Source organism: Nelumbo nucifera, chromosome 8, assembly GCF_055504915.1.
Source record: "Nelumbo nucifera cultivar China Antique chromosome 8, China Antique-T2T, whole genome shotgun sequence".
NCBI classification, from domain to species: domain Eukaryota; kingdom Viridiplantae; phylum Streptophyta; class Magnoliopsida; order Proteales; family Nelumbonaceae; genus Nelumbo; species Nelumbo nucifera.
In genome coordinates this window covers 4,749,825-4,768,844 of record NC_142656.1, presented here as the reverse complement: position 1 = coordinate 4,768,844, position 19,020 = coordinate 4,749,825, and the positions used below count along the sequence as shown (strand labels likewise).

Genomic DNA, 19,020 nt, shown 5'->3' with positions numbered 1-19,020 from the left:
ATGAACAGGTCTAGTCTCAGGGTCGGGGGAAACCGAAACAACCCAATCAAGCATTTATGTACGGTTCAAAGTATCGATATAACAACTATTGGGCATATCGTATCGTATATTTCTGATTTATTTCAATAAAAAAATTATTAAAAAACGTGTTTAAAAACCAAAATTTGAAAAAATAAAAATAAAAAAATGAAAACAACCCTGTTTCCGTGTTAATCTAAGTACCGATACTTTGAACCTGTTAGCAGTGTGGGCAGAGAGGCGGCCGAAGGTGCTGCCGATACCCATACGGGATACGGCCATGTGGAGCAAAACCCTAGCGCGGACTGGCACTTCTCTCGTTGGTCGGTTGTTCAGTCAAGTGCTTCATGGGAAACCAAGTTCAACTCAAAGCCTCTTCTTGCAGAGCTCTCGAATACCTCCCCAGCTTTGTCCTTCGTCTTCCAACTTCGATACCTCTTTCCATTTGCTGGAATGCAGTGGTGGGGCCTCGGAGAAGGTAGCTTCTGAGGCTTTTCTGTATCCATGCGGGCTTCCCTCTCTTCGGTTCTTCTTACCAGATGGTAATCTTATATGCTCTTTATCGCTTTTTATTTCCCGTCGCGGAACCTTTTGTTCTAAGGAGATCGCGTGAAGCATTGTTCTAATCCATTTTATTTGCTTGATGAATTTTGTGATCCTCACGATTTCGGGTTTGTGCTTGAATAATTTTAAGTTTTGTGAAGACGATTTTGTAAAGAAAAGTAAAACACTTTAATATTCTTACTTCATTATTTGTCTTCTGTATTTTTCTCCTTTTCTTTTCCTGTACCTTGGTAGCTTTTAGAATCCAGAGAGAAATTTCATTTCTCGTTAACATTTGAGAAAATCTTTCAGAGAATAATAGATGGTATACAGTAAATGAAATAGCATCTGATAATTGGCCACTTGTGTCGATTTATTTATTTATTTATTTATACTACTTGTGTTGAATTTGACTTGTGATGGATGGATTAATGATAATTCAATAATTCATAATGGTTCGGCAGTATCTCTGGGCAGGTTTATTTTATGATATTCACATTGTACAAGGATATGATGCCTTCCATCTTATGGTGGAGGTGTAATATGTGAAAGACATCATAGATTTCTAGGAACTTTCCTTCCGTTTGAAAATTGGAAATAAGTAATTCAATATTCTAATTTGCCTGCCCAATGAATAAGAGAGCCTTTCACATTAATTATCAGCAAAGAGAGGCTTAAATTGCAAACAATTTGTTGGGTTTGTAGCCTATTTGGACCATGCTAGAGGTGCTGCTGAAGATGTATGTTGTTGTTGTTGTCTTATCCTAGTCAGAGGCCAGCGAAATTTTGATAAATGGAAAATAACAATTGGGAAAGTTTCCTGGATTGATGATGTGATGCCAAGATTTTGGGGATCACCAAAGGAGGTGTGGTCAGAAGGAGGCATACAATAGGGCAGATGCTACCTAGCCATCAAAAAAATACATGAATTGACCGGTTGGCCCATTGAAACATGGGGAGTTATAGTGTGCAGAAGTTCTTTGCTTAGAAAAATGCCTAGAATTGTATGGGGTGTTAGAATTCAGTACTGGTGCTATTTGTAAAAAAAAAAAAAAAATTGTTGAGCAACTTTTTTCGGGCATAGGAAGGAAGAAGGATATCATTATAAGTTAGATTATAAAGATAATGTGCAGTCTGATTTGGTCCATAGATAAAAGACGTAATAGCATCGTGGGCCTTGTCTGCGGAAATATCAAATCATAAAAGGATGAAATTTTAACAGAGGTGATGATTGGTTGGAGGAATTGATTTGCTGATTACGACAGTTGAATGTTTTAACATCACCTTATCAGCATTATTTCTATCAAACTCGTATTCTTAGAGAAGTCAGTAATTCCCCAAACTACCATCACTGGTTCTTGAAGAAGTGATTTTGGTAAACTAATTCCTCCAATCAAATACCTACATAGATTTTTGTGCAAATGCTTGGGGTTAGAGTGTTCTTGTCTTTTTGTGATTTAACCATGGTGAAGAGCATACATGCCAGACAATGCAGATAATTTGAAGGGTAATGGAGTCATATACTGATGGCTTTCCAAAAACAATTCTTTTAGAGGGAATTTTACCACATGGAAGATCTTTTTGACTTATTAGCAACACACAAAAGCTTTTAGTTATTTATCTGGTATGTCATTTGTACATGTGGCATGCCAATTTTCAAATATTTTGAAAGTCATAAAAATTAAGAAAAAATGTATTTGTTAAAAGAAAAAATGAATAAAAATGAAGCCAAGAAGTAGTGGTGATCCTTTGATAAATCCATTGGTGATTGGTGAACATGGAGTTACTTTTCTGCTTTTTATGTGCTTAAAAAAATTAAAATGTTTGTTTTAAAATCATTCAAAGAAAAAGAAATGAAATGAAATGAAGCGAAAATATCAACTTATACATCAGACTGAAAAAAGTAGGATAAAGGCCAACAATGTCTTGGTAAGCCCCTATTTGGTAGGTCTAGTTCCATATGTTAAAACAAGGAAATCTTAGATGGAATTTAGATTTGAATTTTCGTTTGTTCTGAAGTTTTTATCCTAAAATCTGGATACACATCATATGAATAGGAATAGACACGATTGTCCGAATCATGTTTATACTTAGATGCCTTTGACCTTATGGTTCTTAGTTTCTGTGTGTCCTATTAATATCTTAAACTTGTGCGAACTTTTGTTATTTAGGAGAAGGCTCTTCCAGTGCAACAATGCTCTTGCTTCCCAAAAGAACATACCAACCCAGCCACATCAAGCGTAAGAGAACCCATGGATTCTTTGCTCGGTAAGTCCATCCCTTCTCATCTATGATATCATGGTGCAAACAAATGACAAATTGTTGAACTTTTACTATTTTAATCGATGTTCTTATTGGGTATAAACAGCAAGGAGACGAAGGGTGGACGGAAAGTGATTGCTCGAAGAATTGCAAAAGGACGAGCAAGAATCACTCCATGAGAAAATTTGTTTTTTGTTTTTTTTTTTGGGTTGGACAACCATCTCATAATTTGTTCATGAAGAAGCCAACGAGAAGTCTGTGCTTTACGGTGGTTCTGCTTACAATTACATAGCCCTGTTCTTTTCCTGGCTTTTATTTGACAATGCAGGAATTCTTTTCTACCGAAATGTAGCCGAAGATTAGTCCTTCTTATTTGACATTCTCTTGCCTTTGGGATTCGACGATTCGTCCAACCGATGAGGGAGGATAGGGCATGATCCTCCGAATCAGTTATTTGGATGTTAGAGGAGAGTGATTGGATCGCGATTACGTTATGGGGTTGAGTTTTGATTCGGTCCGGGATCAGGATTCTCTACTCGATGGGATTGATCAAAATCTCTAGATGCGTCAGGGGCCTTCGTCTTAGACTCCAATAAAACCCTGTAAATCACTGGCATCAGGACGAGTAATAGAAGCCGCCAAGGGTTTTTGGTCGACCCTTATCTGCTCGGTGCGGTGCGATCAAGGGGATGGACCCACAATCGTCTGTCGGGGATTGGATCTGGACTCTGAAGTGACTAGAATTGTCTGGTGTAGCTGACTTTTTTTTTTGTTTATTGTTTAACAAGTTAATAACCAATATAGATCGGATCAATCAATTAAACGATAAAGGCTGATACAAATACAACACGATATGGACTGGTACAAGTAGAATTGTACAGTTACTACACCTATACCACATCGGACGGCCCTTTGAACTTTGATAATCCGATACGACACGGACTGTCATTCTCGAGGCGATATAACAGCAAAAACCCTGGATGATGGCTCGTTTATGTTTGACTGCTTGGGCATTACGTCATGGATGGACACGTGGCTAGTTAAGAGTTATGACAGAGAAGTGTCCACGTATTGTGTAACAACAGACTATACAGACTGAATTCCTTCCCTAGTCCCTACGGCTATACCACGCCCTCTCTTTCTCTCACCGCGTAACCGGTGGGGGGGGGGTGGGTGGCGACGTTCAGAAGTTTCTAGAAAATGTACAAAAGGAGATGAGGTGGGGCCAGAACATTCGGAGACAGTGAATCAGGCAAGTGGCACAAGCTTCTGAGAAATGCATCCCAGACCCTGTATTTGTTTTTCGACAAAGACCTTCTAAACTTTGGCCGTTAAACAAAGGCATCCTCAGCCTTTAAGTCAGATGACGGAAGGTGTCAAATTATCAAAAAACCTCACTAAACTTTTTTTTTTTTTCTCATTCTCTCTAAAAACCTAGAGGATGTTTGGAAGTGGTCGTTTTTCAAAAAATGGTGCCACACCAGATTCACGTAGGCATTTCAACAAATGCCTATGTATCTCATTGTTTGGTTCAGCCGATTATTAAAAAACCGGGCATGTCTCAAAAATCAGGACCCCACCGATAATTTGGCGTTTCATGCATCGGTGAACCGTTTCCCCCAACGGTTGACTGATGTGTCCTATGTGGTGCTTACCTGTCATCACATACATGAAAAATGGTGATGAAATCACCTTACCAAACAACATAGTGTTGTGTGGTAGAAGTGTTTTTTTTTGTGAAAAACGGGTCCTGGAAGCATGGGTGTTTTTTCTTGAAAATCGGTCCCCAAAAGCGCCCACGCTTCCAATCACCGAAAAACGAAATAAAAAACCTCTAGCAAGGGAAAAAATCTTTAATGGTGTGTTGCTAGGAGCAAGGTTTTTAAAACCGAACCAACAAATCGGTCAGGGATTCAGTTCCCGGGTTGAATAAGCGGACGACCTGTTCTGACAAAAAAATTTAAAAATAAAAAAAAAAAATAAAAAATGGTCAAACCGTTGGACGGTTCGATCGGTTTGAACGATTTAATTGCCCGAGTCAACAGTTTGTTGACCAAATCAACAGTTTTTTGGCGAAATAATGGTTCTGGGTAAAACGGAACCGATCACTCTGATTTTCTGGTCTGACCGTTCGGTTTGGCCCAATTTTGAAAACCATGGCTAGGAGTGTCGCTTTTCTCCAAACATCTCAACGGAGAAATGCCTGCATCACTTGAAAATATGCAATATACTCGGCTTTACAATAATGGATTTTTTGGCGAATTGGGTTTTATGAATGTGGTTTAGGACTCCTCCCTCACGTATTTCCTCGATGACCAGAGTTTTATCCAACAATCCCACTAAGATTAGATTCATTGCTTGTAAATGCGGTGGTTTTCGTGGAACATATGTTAGTTTTTTCTCCATCTGGGTCTGGAGTGCATGTAGACATCAAGATTGGGCACTCAAGGTGAGTGCTCCTGAGAGGGTCGTGTTTGTTGATGAGAATAGAGGATAAGAGAAGATTAATAGCGTTAATGGGGTTGATGAAGTTTGATGAATTTGATCCCAATGCCCCTCTTCCGTTTTGATTGGCTGACGTCTGAGCCGCCATTCACGAACACTGTTGGGTCAAGGACCCAGGGTAGAGTATGAGCTTCATCGTTAGGAATGCTGCTGTCATCTTTGGATTGGGGATTGGCGGCAACTGCAGCTTACATCAACAATTGGGGGCTGTGTAGGGAATCATGTTCTTCATCTTCACTCCCTTTGTACTTGGCCATGATTGGGGAGGTTCCTGCTTCTATTCTTTTCAGTATTATAGGATGGTTTTTTTTTTCCAGTATTATAGAATGTTTTTTTTTTTTTTTTTTTCAGTATTATAGAATGAGTTTTGGATTGCCCAGTGGCCATGGGATCTTCTCAAATAACCAAAAGCTAAATAGTGTGGTTGGGAGCTTCTCCAAAAAACCAAAGCTAAATAGTGTGGTCTGGTATTATTTTGATAGCTCTATTTCTTCTTTGAGAGATTTTATGAACTTAGGGTCTGTTTGGTTTGCATCTGGATTCGGAATCGGAATCAGAATCAAAATCATCTAGAATCGGAATTGGAATGATCCATTCCCATAATTTATTTGGTTTAGACAAGAATGGAAATGGAAATTAAAATAAGCAGAAATAAGATTTCATTTCCAAAGAAAGGAAGAGGTAAGGAATGACCATTCCTTCAAATGGGGGAATATCATTCCAGCAGAAATGGGAATGGGGTTTCAATTCTGTTTAACCAAACAGTTGGACCCATTATTCATGTGAACCAAACGGAGCCTTAAATATCAATTTTAGGAATTCTGGGATTCAACGAATTGCGTTGTGATGACATTGCAAGAGAATTAGCAACAGGACTCACCATTAAAACCACGGGCATGTTGAGAATGACGAATCATGGCATCCCGTCAATTTTCTGTATTGGCATCTTGTTTCATCTCTGCTCTTGTTTTCTTAGTGTTTTTTGGATATTAATTTCTTATTTATATTTGATTATCTCCTCCTTTACGGTAGACTATAAGTCCAAATAAGTCAGGCTCACACTTCGGTACCGAACCACGGGCATATTTTGCAAACTAAATCGGTGGTATTGGTTTTTCCGTTTTTCTAAATTGAAGCCAAACCGGTACCACCAGTTAATTGGTCCGCCAGTTTGGTTTTTGATCAGTTCAGTTCTTCGGTTTTTTAGTTTTTTATATTTATAATATATATTATATAAATATATGTATAATATTATATTATAAATAATAAATAATATATAATATATTATAAATATTTTAAAAAACTGATCCATCGATTCGGTTAACCGTATTTTATCCTTTGCATTCGGTCCTATCCAAATGCTTAAGATATATGGAGTTCCAAATGCTTAAGAAATATGGAGTTCCATACTGGGTACGTTCAGTTTCTTCATTTTTAATTCATACCTTAACTTGCCTTATCAACTCCTACAAGAATTCTCTTCTCCGATTATATGAAGTAATCAAATCCACCCTCATCATGGAAATTGATGAGGGTGGATTTGGCCCTTCAGTCATATCGTGACACATGGCATCTCAGAATGGCTAGATGACACTTAGACACCACCTAAGTAATGATTTAGAGTCTTAGATCGTGGCTGGTCTTTACCCTGACTTGGCGACCTGCCTTTACCGCCGATCTAATGACCTGCCTTCACCGCCGGCCGGACGACCTAGCGACCTCGACCACAACTTAGGTCGGCTAGAAGCAACTCGTCCAGGGCTGACCTATAGCACCTCGTCACTGGCCGAAGTGACCTCGACACAAGAAGTGACCTCCCTCGAGGGCATGCCATCCTAACTGAGGTCCAAGTGACGACTTGTGAGACGTGCTCGTTGACAAATTCTGCAGACATATCCCGACACTCCCACGTTTCTTGGAAGTTGGCCCATGTACTAAACGTTTCAGAGGGTGGTCAACATGCATGGCGATTACCTCCGGGGATATCAGACCGGTTAGGCGATCTCCCGGAAATCTCGGAGGCGGTGCGTGAAGCCCACACCAAACAATGCCTATAAAGACACCAACCCCAATGACACAGGGGAGAGAGGCGAGTAAGCACATTCGAGCTTTCATGTTTTTATTTTTTTTATTTTTTTTTATTTTTTAGCTCGCGATCTACTACGAGAATACTAACTTAATCATCAGAGTAACCTTGTCGGGTTAGCCACCCTGGGTCCTCTAACATTGATTCCTTGCAGGTTTCTCTGAAGAGCTACCCAGTTCAGCAATCAACCTAGCTCGACACCCAATCTACCCCCCAGCTCAGCCTAGTCAGCTCGGCATCCAAGTCTTCATCTAGCAGAAATACTCCAGCTCAACCTCTGAGTCATTGGCCACCTGAAAGTAGTCTGAACAATAGGGTGCTGCCAAAAAACCCTTCATCAATTGGCGTCGTCTGTGGGAAACACTACAAAGTGCTAAATTCTCACCTCTAAAAAGCTAAGTCCTTATATTCCAGAAAGCTATGATCTCGCCTTTTAGAAATTAAAGTTATCACTTTCTAATTTCCATTTTTATGAAATCAAAGGCACTTTTGAATAACATCAACACCCAAAACGAATACCGATTACTGGGGGGCAAAAGCATCTATGATGAACCTGGAGAACTCCCCTATGACATTCAGACAAATTCAGGCCGAACTTAGCATCCCCAGTACCCCAGATAAATACCCCGCTACCGCATGTGAATGCCCCTCTCCCCGCGGTAAAGCCATCAGGAGTTCTTGCCGAGATCGAAGCGCGACAGTTCCATGAGATGAAGCATGAATTTTCAAATGTGAGCATGGGAGCAGCTCGACGTATTCATGTCGATGTAGAATAGGCAACAACAGAATGACCTTAACATCCAGTAGTTTGGTTACAGGCACCTCGAAGTAAGGCTGTCCCCGCAGGTCGAGCCAGTCATGGTTTCCGCAGGAAGTTGATGGCCAACAGACTAAGCAGCTCTACCAACTTCTTTTTGGCCCAAATAAGCCTCATCAGTCCTCTTCGCGAGGTCTCCCCTATAGATTAAACCCTTCGCGGCTACCATGGGAGTTAGCAGCCTACGAACTATGTGAACGCCCTTGCGGGTCGAGCCCCTCAAGGCGAGCGAATTGACGGCCAACAGTTAGTAGAGCTGCTCCCGCAGGTCGAGCTCCCTGTGGCTTCTCGTAGGAGTGGACGACCGATGTCATTACGAGCCTAATGTAGTGTAGCCGTGGCCCTGAATTGCCGACTCACACCGACAACAACATTATGCCCTCGCAAGGGGGTGTAGAACACGTACACAGCAGTCTCGCAAGCACTCGTCCAAAAAGATAATCCCATGGAATGATGTAGAAGCAGCCATATGAGAAGTTATTACAGAATGACCACCCACTTAGGCGGAAAGGTCAGGCCGCACGTTGATTAAATAATGTTAGGGAGAGTGGACTGCGAATTGCTCCTAAAGCCTAAGGGCTAAGATGTCGAGCTGATAAAAGACCTTGGCACCACATAAGACCCAGTTGTCTCTTTGGCATGGGCAAGATCAAGGATAGGAAGAGTGGACTGCGAGTCACTCTCAGAGCCTAAGGGCTAAGGTGCCGAGTGGATAAAAGACCTCGGCACCACATAAGACCCAATCGCCTCTTTTGCATGGGCGGAATAAAAAGCAATTCGCATTCAACACGAAAAAGAGAACAAAGGAAAAACTAGTTCGCTCTCAGCACCATGTTATGTCGTGACACATGGCATCTCAGAACGGCTAGATGACACCTAGACAATACCTAAGTGATGATTTGGAGTCCCAGATCGCGGCTCGTCTTTACTCTAATCTCTCCGACCTGGCGGCCTGCCTTTACCGCTGACCTGGCGGCCTGCCTTTACCGTTGACCTGGCGACCTGCCTTCACCGCTGACCTGGCGACTTGCCTTTACGCCAACCTAGCGACCTCGACCACAATTTAGATCGGCTAGAAGCACCTCGTCCAGGGCCGACCTGTAACACCTCGTCACTGGCCGAAGTGACCTCGACGCGAGGAGCGACATCCCTCGAGGGCGTGCCGGCCCGACTGAGGTTCAAGTGGCGACCTGCGAGATGTACTCGTCGACAAATTCGACATACATATCCCGACACTCCCATGTTTCTCGAAAGTTGGCCCACGTATCGAACGTTCCAGAGGGTGGTCAACGTGCATGGTGGTTACCTCCGGGGATCTCGGACTAGTTAGGCGACCTCTCGGAAATCTCAGAGGCGGTGCATGAAGCCCACACCAAACAATGCCTATATAAAGGCACCAACCCCAATGACACAGGGGAGAGAGGCGAGTAAACACATTCGAGCTATCATATTTTTTTGATTTTTTAGCTTGCGATCTACTGCGAGAGTACTTACTTAATCATTGGAGTGATTTTGCCGGCTTAGACACCCTGGGTCCTCTAACATTTATTCCTTGCAGATTTCTCTAAAGAGCTACCCGGCTCAGTAATCAATCTAGCTTGACACCCAATCTACCCCCCAACTCGGCCTAGTCAGCTCGACATCCAAGTCTTCATCCAGCAAAAATACTCCAACTTGACCTCTGAATCATCAGCTACTTAAAAATAGTCTGAACAAGAGGATGCTGCCAAAAAACCCTTCATCAGAGATAAACTTCCATTGTACCGTGGTGAAGGTATGCTTTGTGCTCACCGCTGCTGTTAGTAGTTGCAGCGGCAACATCCCCTTCTCTCTCTCTACCTCTCGGTCTCTTACTTCTTTTCTTTTGTTCTTCTAATCTCATTCCTTGCAATGGCGTCAACTGGCATCGTTATTTTGGTGATGATTTCATAGAGTAAAAGAAAAGGTATTTGTTTAATTAGATATGAATCTTTTTCGAAATTAACTGACGGAATATTAACGGAGGAGGTATTTGTTTGACAGGGTCTTGGTCGCAAAAAAAAAAGTATAGAGATTTTTATCACTGACCCTAGTAAGGGGGGGCCTTTGTAATTTACCCTAAAAACAAACAAAAAGCTGGTGGGCAGATATTTGGATAGTAGAGAGGGTAGAGACAGCAGTTCCTCTCTCCAGAACTTTCGATTCCACTCCCTATAAAACGCCATCCCCCTTGTCCGAATCCGCCGTTTTCGAAATCCCCGGTAGTAGCAGACCAGCAAATTTCTATTCTGTTCACATTTCACTCTCCACCAGCATTCCGATTTTGTTTGGAGCTTTTCTCAAATGGACTGAATATCTTTCTTTCCGTCTCTTTGTGCTCTTACTGCTATCCACTTTGCTTATTCATCAAGAAAGAGAAGATAGACGGCCATGGAAGGAGTGACTGTTAAGGAAGAGGAAGTAACGGTGGTCGGCACTGCTCCATCGTCGTCGTCGGCTTTGCCGCCGCAACCCATGGAGGGTTTGCACGACGCGGGTCCTCCTCCATTCTTGACGAAGACCTACGATATGGTCGAGGACCCGGCAACCGACTCAATTGTCTCCTGGAGCAAAGCCCGCAATAGCTTCATTGTTTGGGATTCCCACAAATTCTCGACCAATCTCCTTCCCAGATATTTCAAGCACAGTAACTACTCGAGCTTCATTCGTCAGCTCAACACATATGTGAGTATTCTACTCTCTCGTTTCCCTTCCTCTGTAATTTCTTTCTTTCTTTCTTTTTCTTTTTTAATTTTATGATACTCGTAATCTTTTGTTGTTTTCGAGCTAATCTGTGAAAGATTAATTAATTGGACATATGCCAACAATTTTGATTATTGATGAGTTTCAATGCTATAATTGCTACAGGGTTTCAGAAAAGTTGATCCGGATCGATGGGAGTTTGCAAATGAAGGGTTTCTGGGAGGGCAGAGGCATTTGTTAAAGAACATCAAGAGAAGAAGACACGCCTCCCAGGCTCAGCACATGCAACAACAAGGAGCAGCAGCTTGGGTCGAGTTGGGGTGCTATGGTTTGGAAGACGAAATCGACAGGCTGAAGAGGGATCGACACCTTTTAATGGTGGAAATTGTCAAACTGAGACAGCAGCAGCAAGCATCCAGAGATCAACTCATTGGGATGGAGGAACGGCTGCAAGGTACAGAGAGGAAGCAACAGCAAATGATGGCTTTCCTTGCTAGAGCTCTGAGGAACCCTGCTTTCCTGCAACAACTCATCCAGAGGAACGAGCTAAAGAAAGAACTGGGAAGCGGCGAAATTGGGCGGAAACGGAGATTGCCCGCCAGTCGGAGCATAGATAATTTGCCGGCGGAGGAGATTGCAGCGTCACCCGTAGAGACGGCCCAGTTCGTGGGGTACCGGAACCAAGCGCAGGAGGAAGTGCCAACAATAGAATCAGATATAGAGACATTGTTCTCTGTTGCCGTAGACAACGAAACGACGAATAGTCCTGTTCAGCACCAGAAAGCTGATGTGATCCCCTCCACAAGTGAACCAGATTTGACAACTGTTGTCGGTGACATAGCCTGGGAGGAATTACTGAACGATGACCTCATTACGGGTGATGGGGATGAAGAAGTTCAAATGGGGGATCAATCGGAAATTGATATCCAGGTGGAGGATTTGATCATGAAACCACCCGATTGGGGAGAAAATGTACAGGACCTGGTTGAGCAAATGGGTTATCTGGGGTCCAACAAACCGTAATTGGAAGGAAAATGGCATCATTGATACAGGATCGGCTGGTTGTTGAATCTGCATCCACTGTATTGTTTATTGTTATGGGTATGGTAGTAATGCGCAGTTCACCTTAGTGTTTTTAAGCGTCTGTGCTTGTGCTGCGTATCCTCCGTCCTGTAACAGTACTACTACTAACCACGTACACAGGTCTTATGTATAGCAGGGAAGGGTCTGAAGATGCAGAGGTGCTGACAAGAAAGACAGTTATCTGTTTTTGTTTTTGTATAAATATTTTATTGTCTATATATACTTTCTGGGTCATTTCATTCATTCATTCGTTTTGCAGTTGAAAATTGAAATACAGAGTAAAGGAGCATTTTCCTTCTGCCAATCCCTATGTTACGTGGTTATTTATGGAGTGCAACTCGTCCTTGACTTGAAAGAGAGAAGAGTGAAGTGAAGGGAAGTTTTAGATAATAACCCAAGAAAGAAAGGAAGAAAGAAACAACTGCTTGACCCATTTCCACTCCATGGAATGGTCACGGTTATCCAACTAAAAATTTCCACTCGACCCAATTCAGAACCACAACAAGCTTGCGTATCTGCAAGTCTATTATTGGTGAGTAGTTTGTTTTAAAAATCATTGATCTTTGGACCTGGAACAATTTCAGTGAAAGTTATTATTATTTTTTTATTTTTTGCAAAATAAGCAGCAGATTCATTACTTGTAATAGAATTTCACACAAGGTTGTTAGGTCGAAATGTAGCTGCTGATTGTCACTTGACAATTTCATTCAGTTATAGTTATGACAAGTTTGTATGATATTTCCAAGAATAAACAAGATGAACAAAAAGAAAAAAAAAACATTTATAAATAAGGTGAACATGGGAAAACAAAACTCCTTTCGTTAAACATGGTGATGTCCAAAAGGAATGTTAAAATATGTTACAGAGAAAGCGTGTGCAAAACAGGGAGAAAGCAAAAGAATGATTACAGGGAACAAAAAAAGATGGATGGGCGTTTTCTCTTTAACTTATTTCTTTGTGACGTGCCTGTTGTTGGACCTCCCCATTCCTATAGAAGTGGATGAGCATGAAGATGATACGGTGGACCTATTGAACGCCTCTTTGTCTTCATCGAATGCTTTACTTAGTGTCTCCTGGAGCTCCGTGTACCTCCTCTTCTTCTGTTGACGTTCTTCTGGCGTGTCATTTCCAAGGTATGCGAGCTCCGATAAATCATCAGCATCCATAATGTTGTTGAGCACCTCTGAGCAACGAGGAAAGAAACGTTTCCCGAGCTCCACTGCAATACCAGAAAGAAGATTCACGGCTTGATTAACATTTTCGCCATATAACCTGAATTGATACATGTCGGGTTGTGGGAAGTGGGAACAGTTATGATTCAAGATCACATAACATTAGAGTCACGCATAAGGTGATCAGGATTGCCCAATCGGTTCAGCAATTGGCATGTCTAAGGTGTAGTAAGCCTGCATTAATAAACCATATGGCTACTTCCAGAGCAAGGACTGGGACAAACACAGAATGACTTACCAGTCTTAGAGAGTGCTCTCAGCCTATTTAGATGCTCCTCTTCAATCTTGAAAGGTGCTTCATTCAAGTTCATCGCCCTCTGGCCAGCAGGTGAGTTTCTGGAATTGATAGTTAATGGGAACTCCGTAGTGCCATCCACATGTGCAATGTCCATGGCAACTTGTGCTTCCATGGGAAATAAAAGCTTTGCCAGAGCAACTGAATGAGGGAACAGAAAAAGAGAAATGCAATCATCAGTGCAATGTAGTCTAAACCGCAAAAATCATAATACAAATATTTGGGGCAACGTTCCATGATTATGCCTAAGAACTAGTGGAAAATCATAACACTGGATGTACAATACATTGCAGTTGTCTCAAGATTGTTGGCCTTGATGAACTATTCACACCTTTCCTTGCCAATATACATACTAATTGACCTACTAGGGTCACATTTGAAACTCTGCATACTTGATTGCTCATTAAATCAAATCAGGCCTCTGGTGCTGGCAGTTCATGGTCTAGAGGTTCAACATGCAATGCCAATGTCACATCCAAAACTGAATTATATCATTGGACAATAAAGAAGTAGGAGCATGTACCACCAAATAGTTCTCATATTCGATGATTACACCTTTCTAGGATTGACGGTCCAGGTTTTTTTTTTTAATAAATAGATTGACAGTTCAGGTTTAACTAAACCATAGTGATGAACATTTAAAGTCCAAATGTTTGATCATCATTTCCTGTCCTTTTAACACAACTTTCAAAATGAAACAATGAACTTGTCAATTTTCCAGAATGGCACTGACTCTTAAAAACAGAATAATGGTAGAAATTGTCAAAAGCATTCTAAAAAAATTTTTCTGCTGGAAAAGCCGTAGGTCAATTTATGACCTAAAAATGAATTCCTCTAAAACAAGAATAAACCTAGTGCAATCCACAAAAAAGGTTTTGCCATAGAAGAAATGCCTCTTTTATCAGTTTAATTAGATCAGAGAATATAACATGTCAAGATGGATAACCATTCTGGAAAAAACATCATCATTGCAATCCAATACTTTTCCAAACTATATTTTTTAAGAATTATAAAATTACTATACTGTCTTAATCAAGGACCAAAATAGTCATTATATATATGTATATATTAAACTTAATTCATCTTTGGCAAAATACGCCAAAGCTTAGATCTGTGTCCAGTCCACGCCTCCCAAGACCCCAGATATCTGAGATCAACATTGTGTAATTGGTAATTGCACATTGCAGCCAACTTCTTATACATTCTTAATTTATCTGGTGAAGAATATAAAGGTATATCTACATCTTGCTGTGTTAGCATGCATAACAACTTTGTTGTGCATACTTGAAACGAATCAATTGAGGTAGAGCGACCTTTGATGCTCAAATCAATATTTTTGGAAAAAACAATGAACTTCCTCAAGGCCAAACTGTTAAGAGTATGAATTTGTTAAGTCTAGTTCGAGTTCAGATCTGCTCCTCACAGAGCGTGCCTCACAGCACGTTTCAGCCGTGCATCTGGAACATCTCCATACTTGTAAATTTTCATTCATGGGAAGATGTTCCCAATGCATGACTGAAATGTGCTATGAGGTTGGTGTGAGGCGCACTCTGTGAGGAGCAGATCCGAATTCGTCTAGTTCAAACCCATATAATAAGGGATTACATACTGAAATGAAAATAAATTTGGGCTTTATCAGAATAGCATACCTCTATTTTCAAGGTACAACAATCTCATCCGCAGATCATCACCTGCCTTTGCAAGCGAAACTGAAGCTTCCCCTAATAATGGATCTCTTCTCTCTGCTTGCTCCAGTATCTCTATGCATAACCTATCTTTAGGAGAGGCCTTTCCTTCTTCAGTGGACTTTAAGTAATCCATAGATTTGGTGAGTCTTTTTGAGATTTGAAGTGCTTTTCTTCCATCTGGTGTGAGGTCAGATGGTCGGGCACCCTTTGTCAGGAGAGATACTATAATTTTAGGTTCTTTCCGCATTGCAGCAACATGGAGCACAGTGAATCCCCTTGGGTTCTTATGGTTAACATCAGCAAGTCCAAGATCCAGAAGGTCTGTGGTAGTTTTTGCATCACAATATCCCACGGCATAGTGTAGAGCATATGCATCATCAAGTGTAGTATGCCCCTCTTTCAGCAACATCCTTACTAATTCAACATCATCAGAATCTAGAGCTCTATGTATCCTTTTCACATGTTTATCCGGGAAAATGTTGCCACCATTGCCATCCAAACCTAGTTCAATACGTGAATCCACGATTTGCTTAACAACATCATGGGGCAAAGTCTTTTCAAGAGTTACAATATCAGTATCAGACTTGACTATAATCTCAATACACTTTGTCATCAATTTCTGACAAGCTCTATCACACATATATGCAACCGATAATACCACCAAGATGTCATCTGCTGCCACCTTGTTGAGAATGCCAAGTAGGTGCCGCTGCAATGAAAGAGAAGAATTCTACTTTCATTTATCCTTCAGAGCAAGCTGACAATTAATTCTGAACTAACTACTTTCCTCAAAACTAATCCTTGCAAAAAGTAGGGAAATACACATAAATATTATGTATCAGAATAACAGCACATGGTTGGTCAACCCTAGTCAACTAAACATCCCTAGAGTAAAGTCAACATTACATCTGCAACCAACTTCTCCATTAGATCAGGACGAACCTATATGGAGAATAATTACTTGAAATACAAGTTGCTATCAAGTAAGCTATGACAAAATTACCAGTTGCCTATTTCTCAGCTTCAATGTCTTTATACTTTCACGATCTAACTTTCATTTCAGATGATTACAGAAACAAATAATCCCTGACAGATAACGATTATCCCCATGTAGCTAGTATAAAGGATTAGGGTAGTTTAAGCTTTCACCATTTCGTGTCTATGTACAAGAGAGTTCCTAACCATATTGGATAATCATTTGTTCAATTTCAGTCACCAAATACCACCATTAATACCATGTAAGACACAAATAACTGCTCCACGTGAAGATCATGTGGATTAAGAAAACTTTCACAACAAAATCTCTTAAGAGGTTGTTCGGTTTCATGAGTTAAAGTTAACCATGTTATAAGAATAAAAGAAACTATGTTAATTAGCTGAAGAAGATCAAATATATCAAAGGGTGTCACTGTTTCTTGTGATCCAGAAAATACTAGCTTAAAGGGAACAATCCTAAGAAATTTAGAATGAATGCTGAAGCAACCTAACTGCTGTAATATGAATTCTAGCAACAGGACCACTTCTCACGATTAATTAGAAATTCAAGTAACAACCCATAAAAGACACCTGGAAGAATTATTATTTAATGATTGGCAGTTATTAGAGCTTTAAATCAAAACTCAAGTAATGAACAAGAACACAAAGGGTCCCTCTCTTACCTGATAAAGAGCCACCAGTTCAGAAATCTGAAAGGTGAAAGAGGCATAGAGTACTTCCACCATGAAATCCACAGCTGGTCGACATCCGATATGTGAGCAGTTGTCGTCGACGCAGACACAAACATCTTTAGGTGATGGCTTGATCTTTCCACCGTACAAATAAGCTAAAACCGTGACAAAGGAGTTGAAGCCGACTTCGAAATCTTTGGTCAATTCCTTCAGTTCGAACTTGGTACCACCATCTTTGCCCGCAGAACGAGAGAAAACGGTCTTAAAGAAAGGACTTCGAGCGGAGAGAATGCAGCGGTGAACAGGAACTTCGCGGCCAGCGTCAACTACGATCGTGGCGTCGCTGCAGAAATCGAAATCACGGGATTCAAATATGGATTCTAGGTTTTCAGAAAGACGTCTAAGGGCCGTGACGTCAGGGGCAGAGATTTCCGGGGACAAGGTCTCGGTGTTGGAGACGAAGCTGATACTGCTGCTCCCACTGTTGTTATCATTGGAGTCTGAGAAAGTTGTTCGAGAATCCATGGAAGGGGTACAGAGAGAGAAGGAAACGACTAAGACTACTTGAGAGAAAACAACGTGGATTGGGATCGGCAGAGACAGAGAGAAGAGAAGAACAAAGAGGAAGAGGAGGAGGCCATGGGGGCAGGCACAGAAGAGAACGGACAAGGAGAAATCAAAAGAGGGAAACGGCCACGAATGAGGAGCGACGAACGAAATTGGAGAGAGAGAGAGAGAGAGAGAGAGAGAGAGAGAGAGAAATTAGGGAGGTATGATACTGTGATGAGCTACGGGAGTGTGCGACGACTGAAACACCAAAAACCAGAAGATGGATGTTGATGAAATGGTGATTGTCGCATTACGCTGACCTCGGCTTTCATCGCAGGCAAAAATGGGTGCTGCACTTGATCAATCACCACCGTCGATTTGGTGAATCGTTGATCACGTCGTCTCTCTTCAACCTTCCCCGCCAACGGGATGCGGTTGTCGTTTCGTTCGTTCAGAGGTTTAGGATGGATGTCAGTGTGTTATGTGATCCCTTTACTTTTTCGTGTATTTGTCGGTGCTATTTTATTATTTAGTTTAATTAATTGTATATACTATTACTATACATAGCGTATGTATACAGAGTTATGACCAAACAAACTCTAACTAACACAAGATGAAGATGATCGTCACAGTTGCCCATGGCCATGCACACATGCAGGAGCATGTTATTAAATACATAAACTTAACACGTGGCTATCAGAGTCATGGTTACGTTATTGTGGCCGAATTACCTGTCAGTTGAAGGTGGCCACATCATCCAAAATCTGTTTTAAAGAATGGACATAAATGGTTAGGTCATAGGTGGCACCGTGGCAGTGGCTAACCAGAGTTCATTATTTAGAGTCCGGATCTGCTCCTCGCAGCCTGAGAGACCGGACCTGTTCCTCACACCTGGCGCCTTACAAGAGCCTCACACACACACATCTTATCATACATTAGGAACATCTCCCGTACTTATTTGTTATTATTCACGGGAGATGTTCCTGATGCACGGTGAATGTGCATGTTTCACGGGAGATGTTCCTAAGCCCATGTGAACTCTATACACAAGCGGAGGAGCCTAACAGTGGTTACTCGTTAGGCCTCCATTTCCGTTAGCTCCCTCCCCCCACCCCCAAGCCTTATTCGACACTTTCTAATTTTCTATTCTATTCCCGCTCAAAACCCTTGTCTCTCCTCTTTTCTTTATGACAGGCGGCAACGGAAGAATGAAACCCTAGCGCCCTCCGTCAGTTGTAGTGCTCTCCCCGAAAGCTAGCAATCTCATTGGCCATAATAGATTTCGGCGATAGTACGAGGGCTTCCTCCATTGGGGTTTTTTATTTTTTTCACATGCAGACTATGACATCAGACTATGACATCGATGATCATTACCAAGTTCAGGATTTTTCCCTTTCAAAAAATTTGAATTCTTATTAGATTGATTTTTACTTAGTTCATGAAGCCAAAACTTCTAATTGGAGTGATTATAATCTCCCGTAGTTCGAATGACTATTTTAACGTTATGAACAATTAGTTTGCTTATAGATTGTATTTTTTACTTGTTCATGAACA

At 41.3% G+C, this 19,020-nt stretch overlaps 3 protein-coding genes across 3 annotated transcripts; 2 read left to right on the top strand and 1 right to left on the bottom strand.

Annotated features, from left to right (window-relative positions):
- Positions 1-217: 217 nt before the first annotated feature.
- LOC104600683 (uncharacterized) lies at positions 218-3,202 on the top strand. The gene is made up of 3 exons (XM_010263765.3): positions 218-560; positions 2,733-2,829; positions 2,930-3,202. Exons 1-3 carry the CDS (start codon positions 299-301, stop codon positions 3,000-3,002), a joined length of 432 nt encoding a protein of 143 aa, XP_010262067.1. The 5' UTR covers positions 218-298; the 3' UTR covers positions 3,003-3,202.
- Positions 3,203-10,384: 7,182 nt separating this feature from the next.
- HSFA2 (heat shock transcription factor A2) lies at positions 10,385-12,279 on the top strand. Its single transcript, XM_010263764.3, has 2 exons — positions 10,385-10,934; positions 11,118-12,279. Exons 1-2 carry the CDS (start codon positions 10,641-10,643, stop codon positions 11,973-11,975), a joined length of 1,152 nt encoding a protein of 383 aa, XP_010262066.1. The 5' UTR covers positions 10,385-10,640; the 3' UTR covers positions 11,976-12,279.
- Positions 12,280-12,792: 513 nt separating this feature from the next.
- LOC104600680 (BTB/POZ domain and ankyrin repeat-containing protein NPR1-like) lies at positions 12,793-17,943 on the bottom strand. The gene is made up of 4 exons (XM_010263762.3): positions 16,909-17,943; positions 15,212-15,959; positions 13,506-13,703; positions 12,793-13,254 (listed from the first exon to the last, which is right to left on the bottom strand). The coding sequence occupies exons 1-4, from the start codon at positions 17,440-17,442 to the stop codon at positions 12,983-12,985; spliced, it is 1,752 nt and encodes a 583-aa protein (XP_010262064.1). The 5' UTR covers positions 17,443-17,943; the 3' UTR covers positions 12,793-12,982.
- Positions 17,944-19,020: the final 1,077 nt, after the last annotated feature.

Bases quoted from the DNA above. Each gene is read 5' to 3' on its own strand.
- LOC104600683 (XM_010263765.3), top strand. From the start codon at position 299: ATGTGGAGCAAAACCCTAGCGCGGACTGGCACTTCTCTCGTTGGTCGG. The intron at 561-2,732 runs GTAATCTTATAT...TTTGTTATTTAG, and splicing joins TCGGTTCTTCTTACCAGATG to GAGAAGGCTCTTCCAGTGCA. The intron at 2,830-2,929 runs GTAAGTCCATCC...GGGTATAAACAG, and splicing joins ACCCATGGATTCTTTGCTCG to CAAGGAGACGAAGGGTGGAC.
- HSFA2 (XM_010263764.3), top strand. From the start codon at position 10,641: ATGGAAGGAGTGACTGTTAAGGAAGAGGAAGTAACGGTGGTCGGCACT. The intron at 10,935-11,117 runs GTGAGTATTCTA...TAATTGCTACAG, and splicing joins TTCGTCAGCTCAACACATAT to GGTTTCAGAAAAGTTGATCC.
- LOC104600680 (XM_010263762.3), bottom strand. From the start codon at position 17,442: ATGGATTCTCGAACAACTTTCTCAGACTCCAATGATAACAACAGTGGG. The intron at 13,704-15,211 runs GTATGCTATTCT...TCCCTCATTCAG, and splicing joins GTTGTACCTTGAAAATAGAG to TTGCTCTGGCAAAGCTTTTA. The intron at 13,255-13,505 runs GTAAGTCATTCT...CTGGTATTGCAG, and splicing joins GAGAGCACTCTCTAAGACTG to TGGAGCTCGGGAAACGTTTC.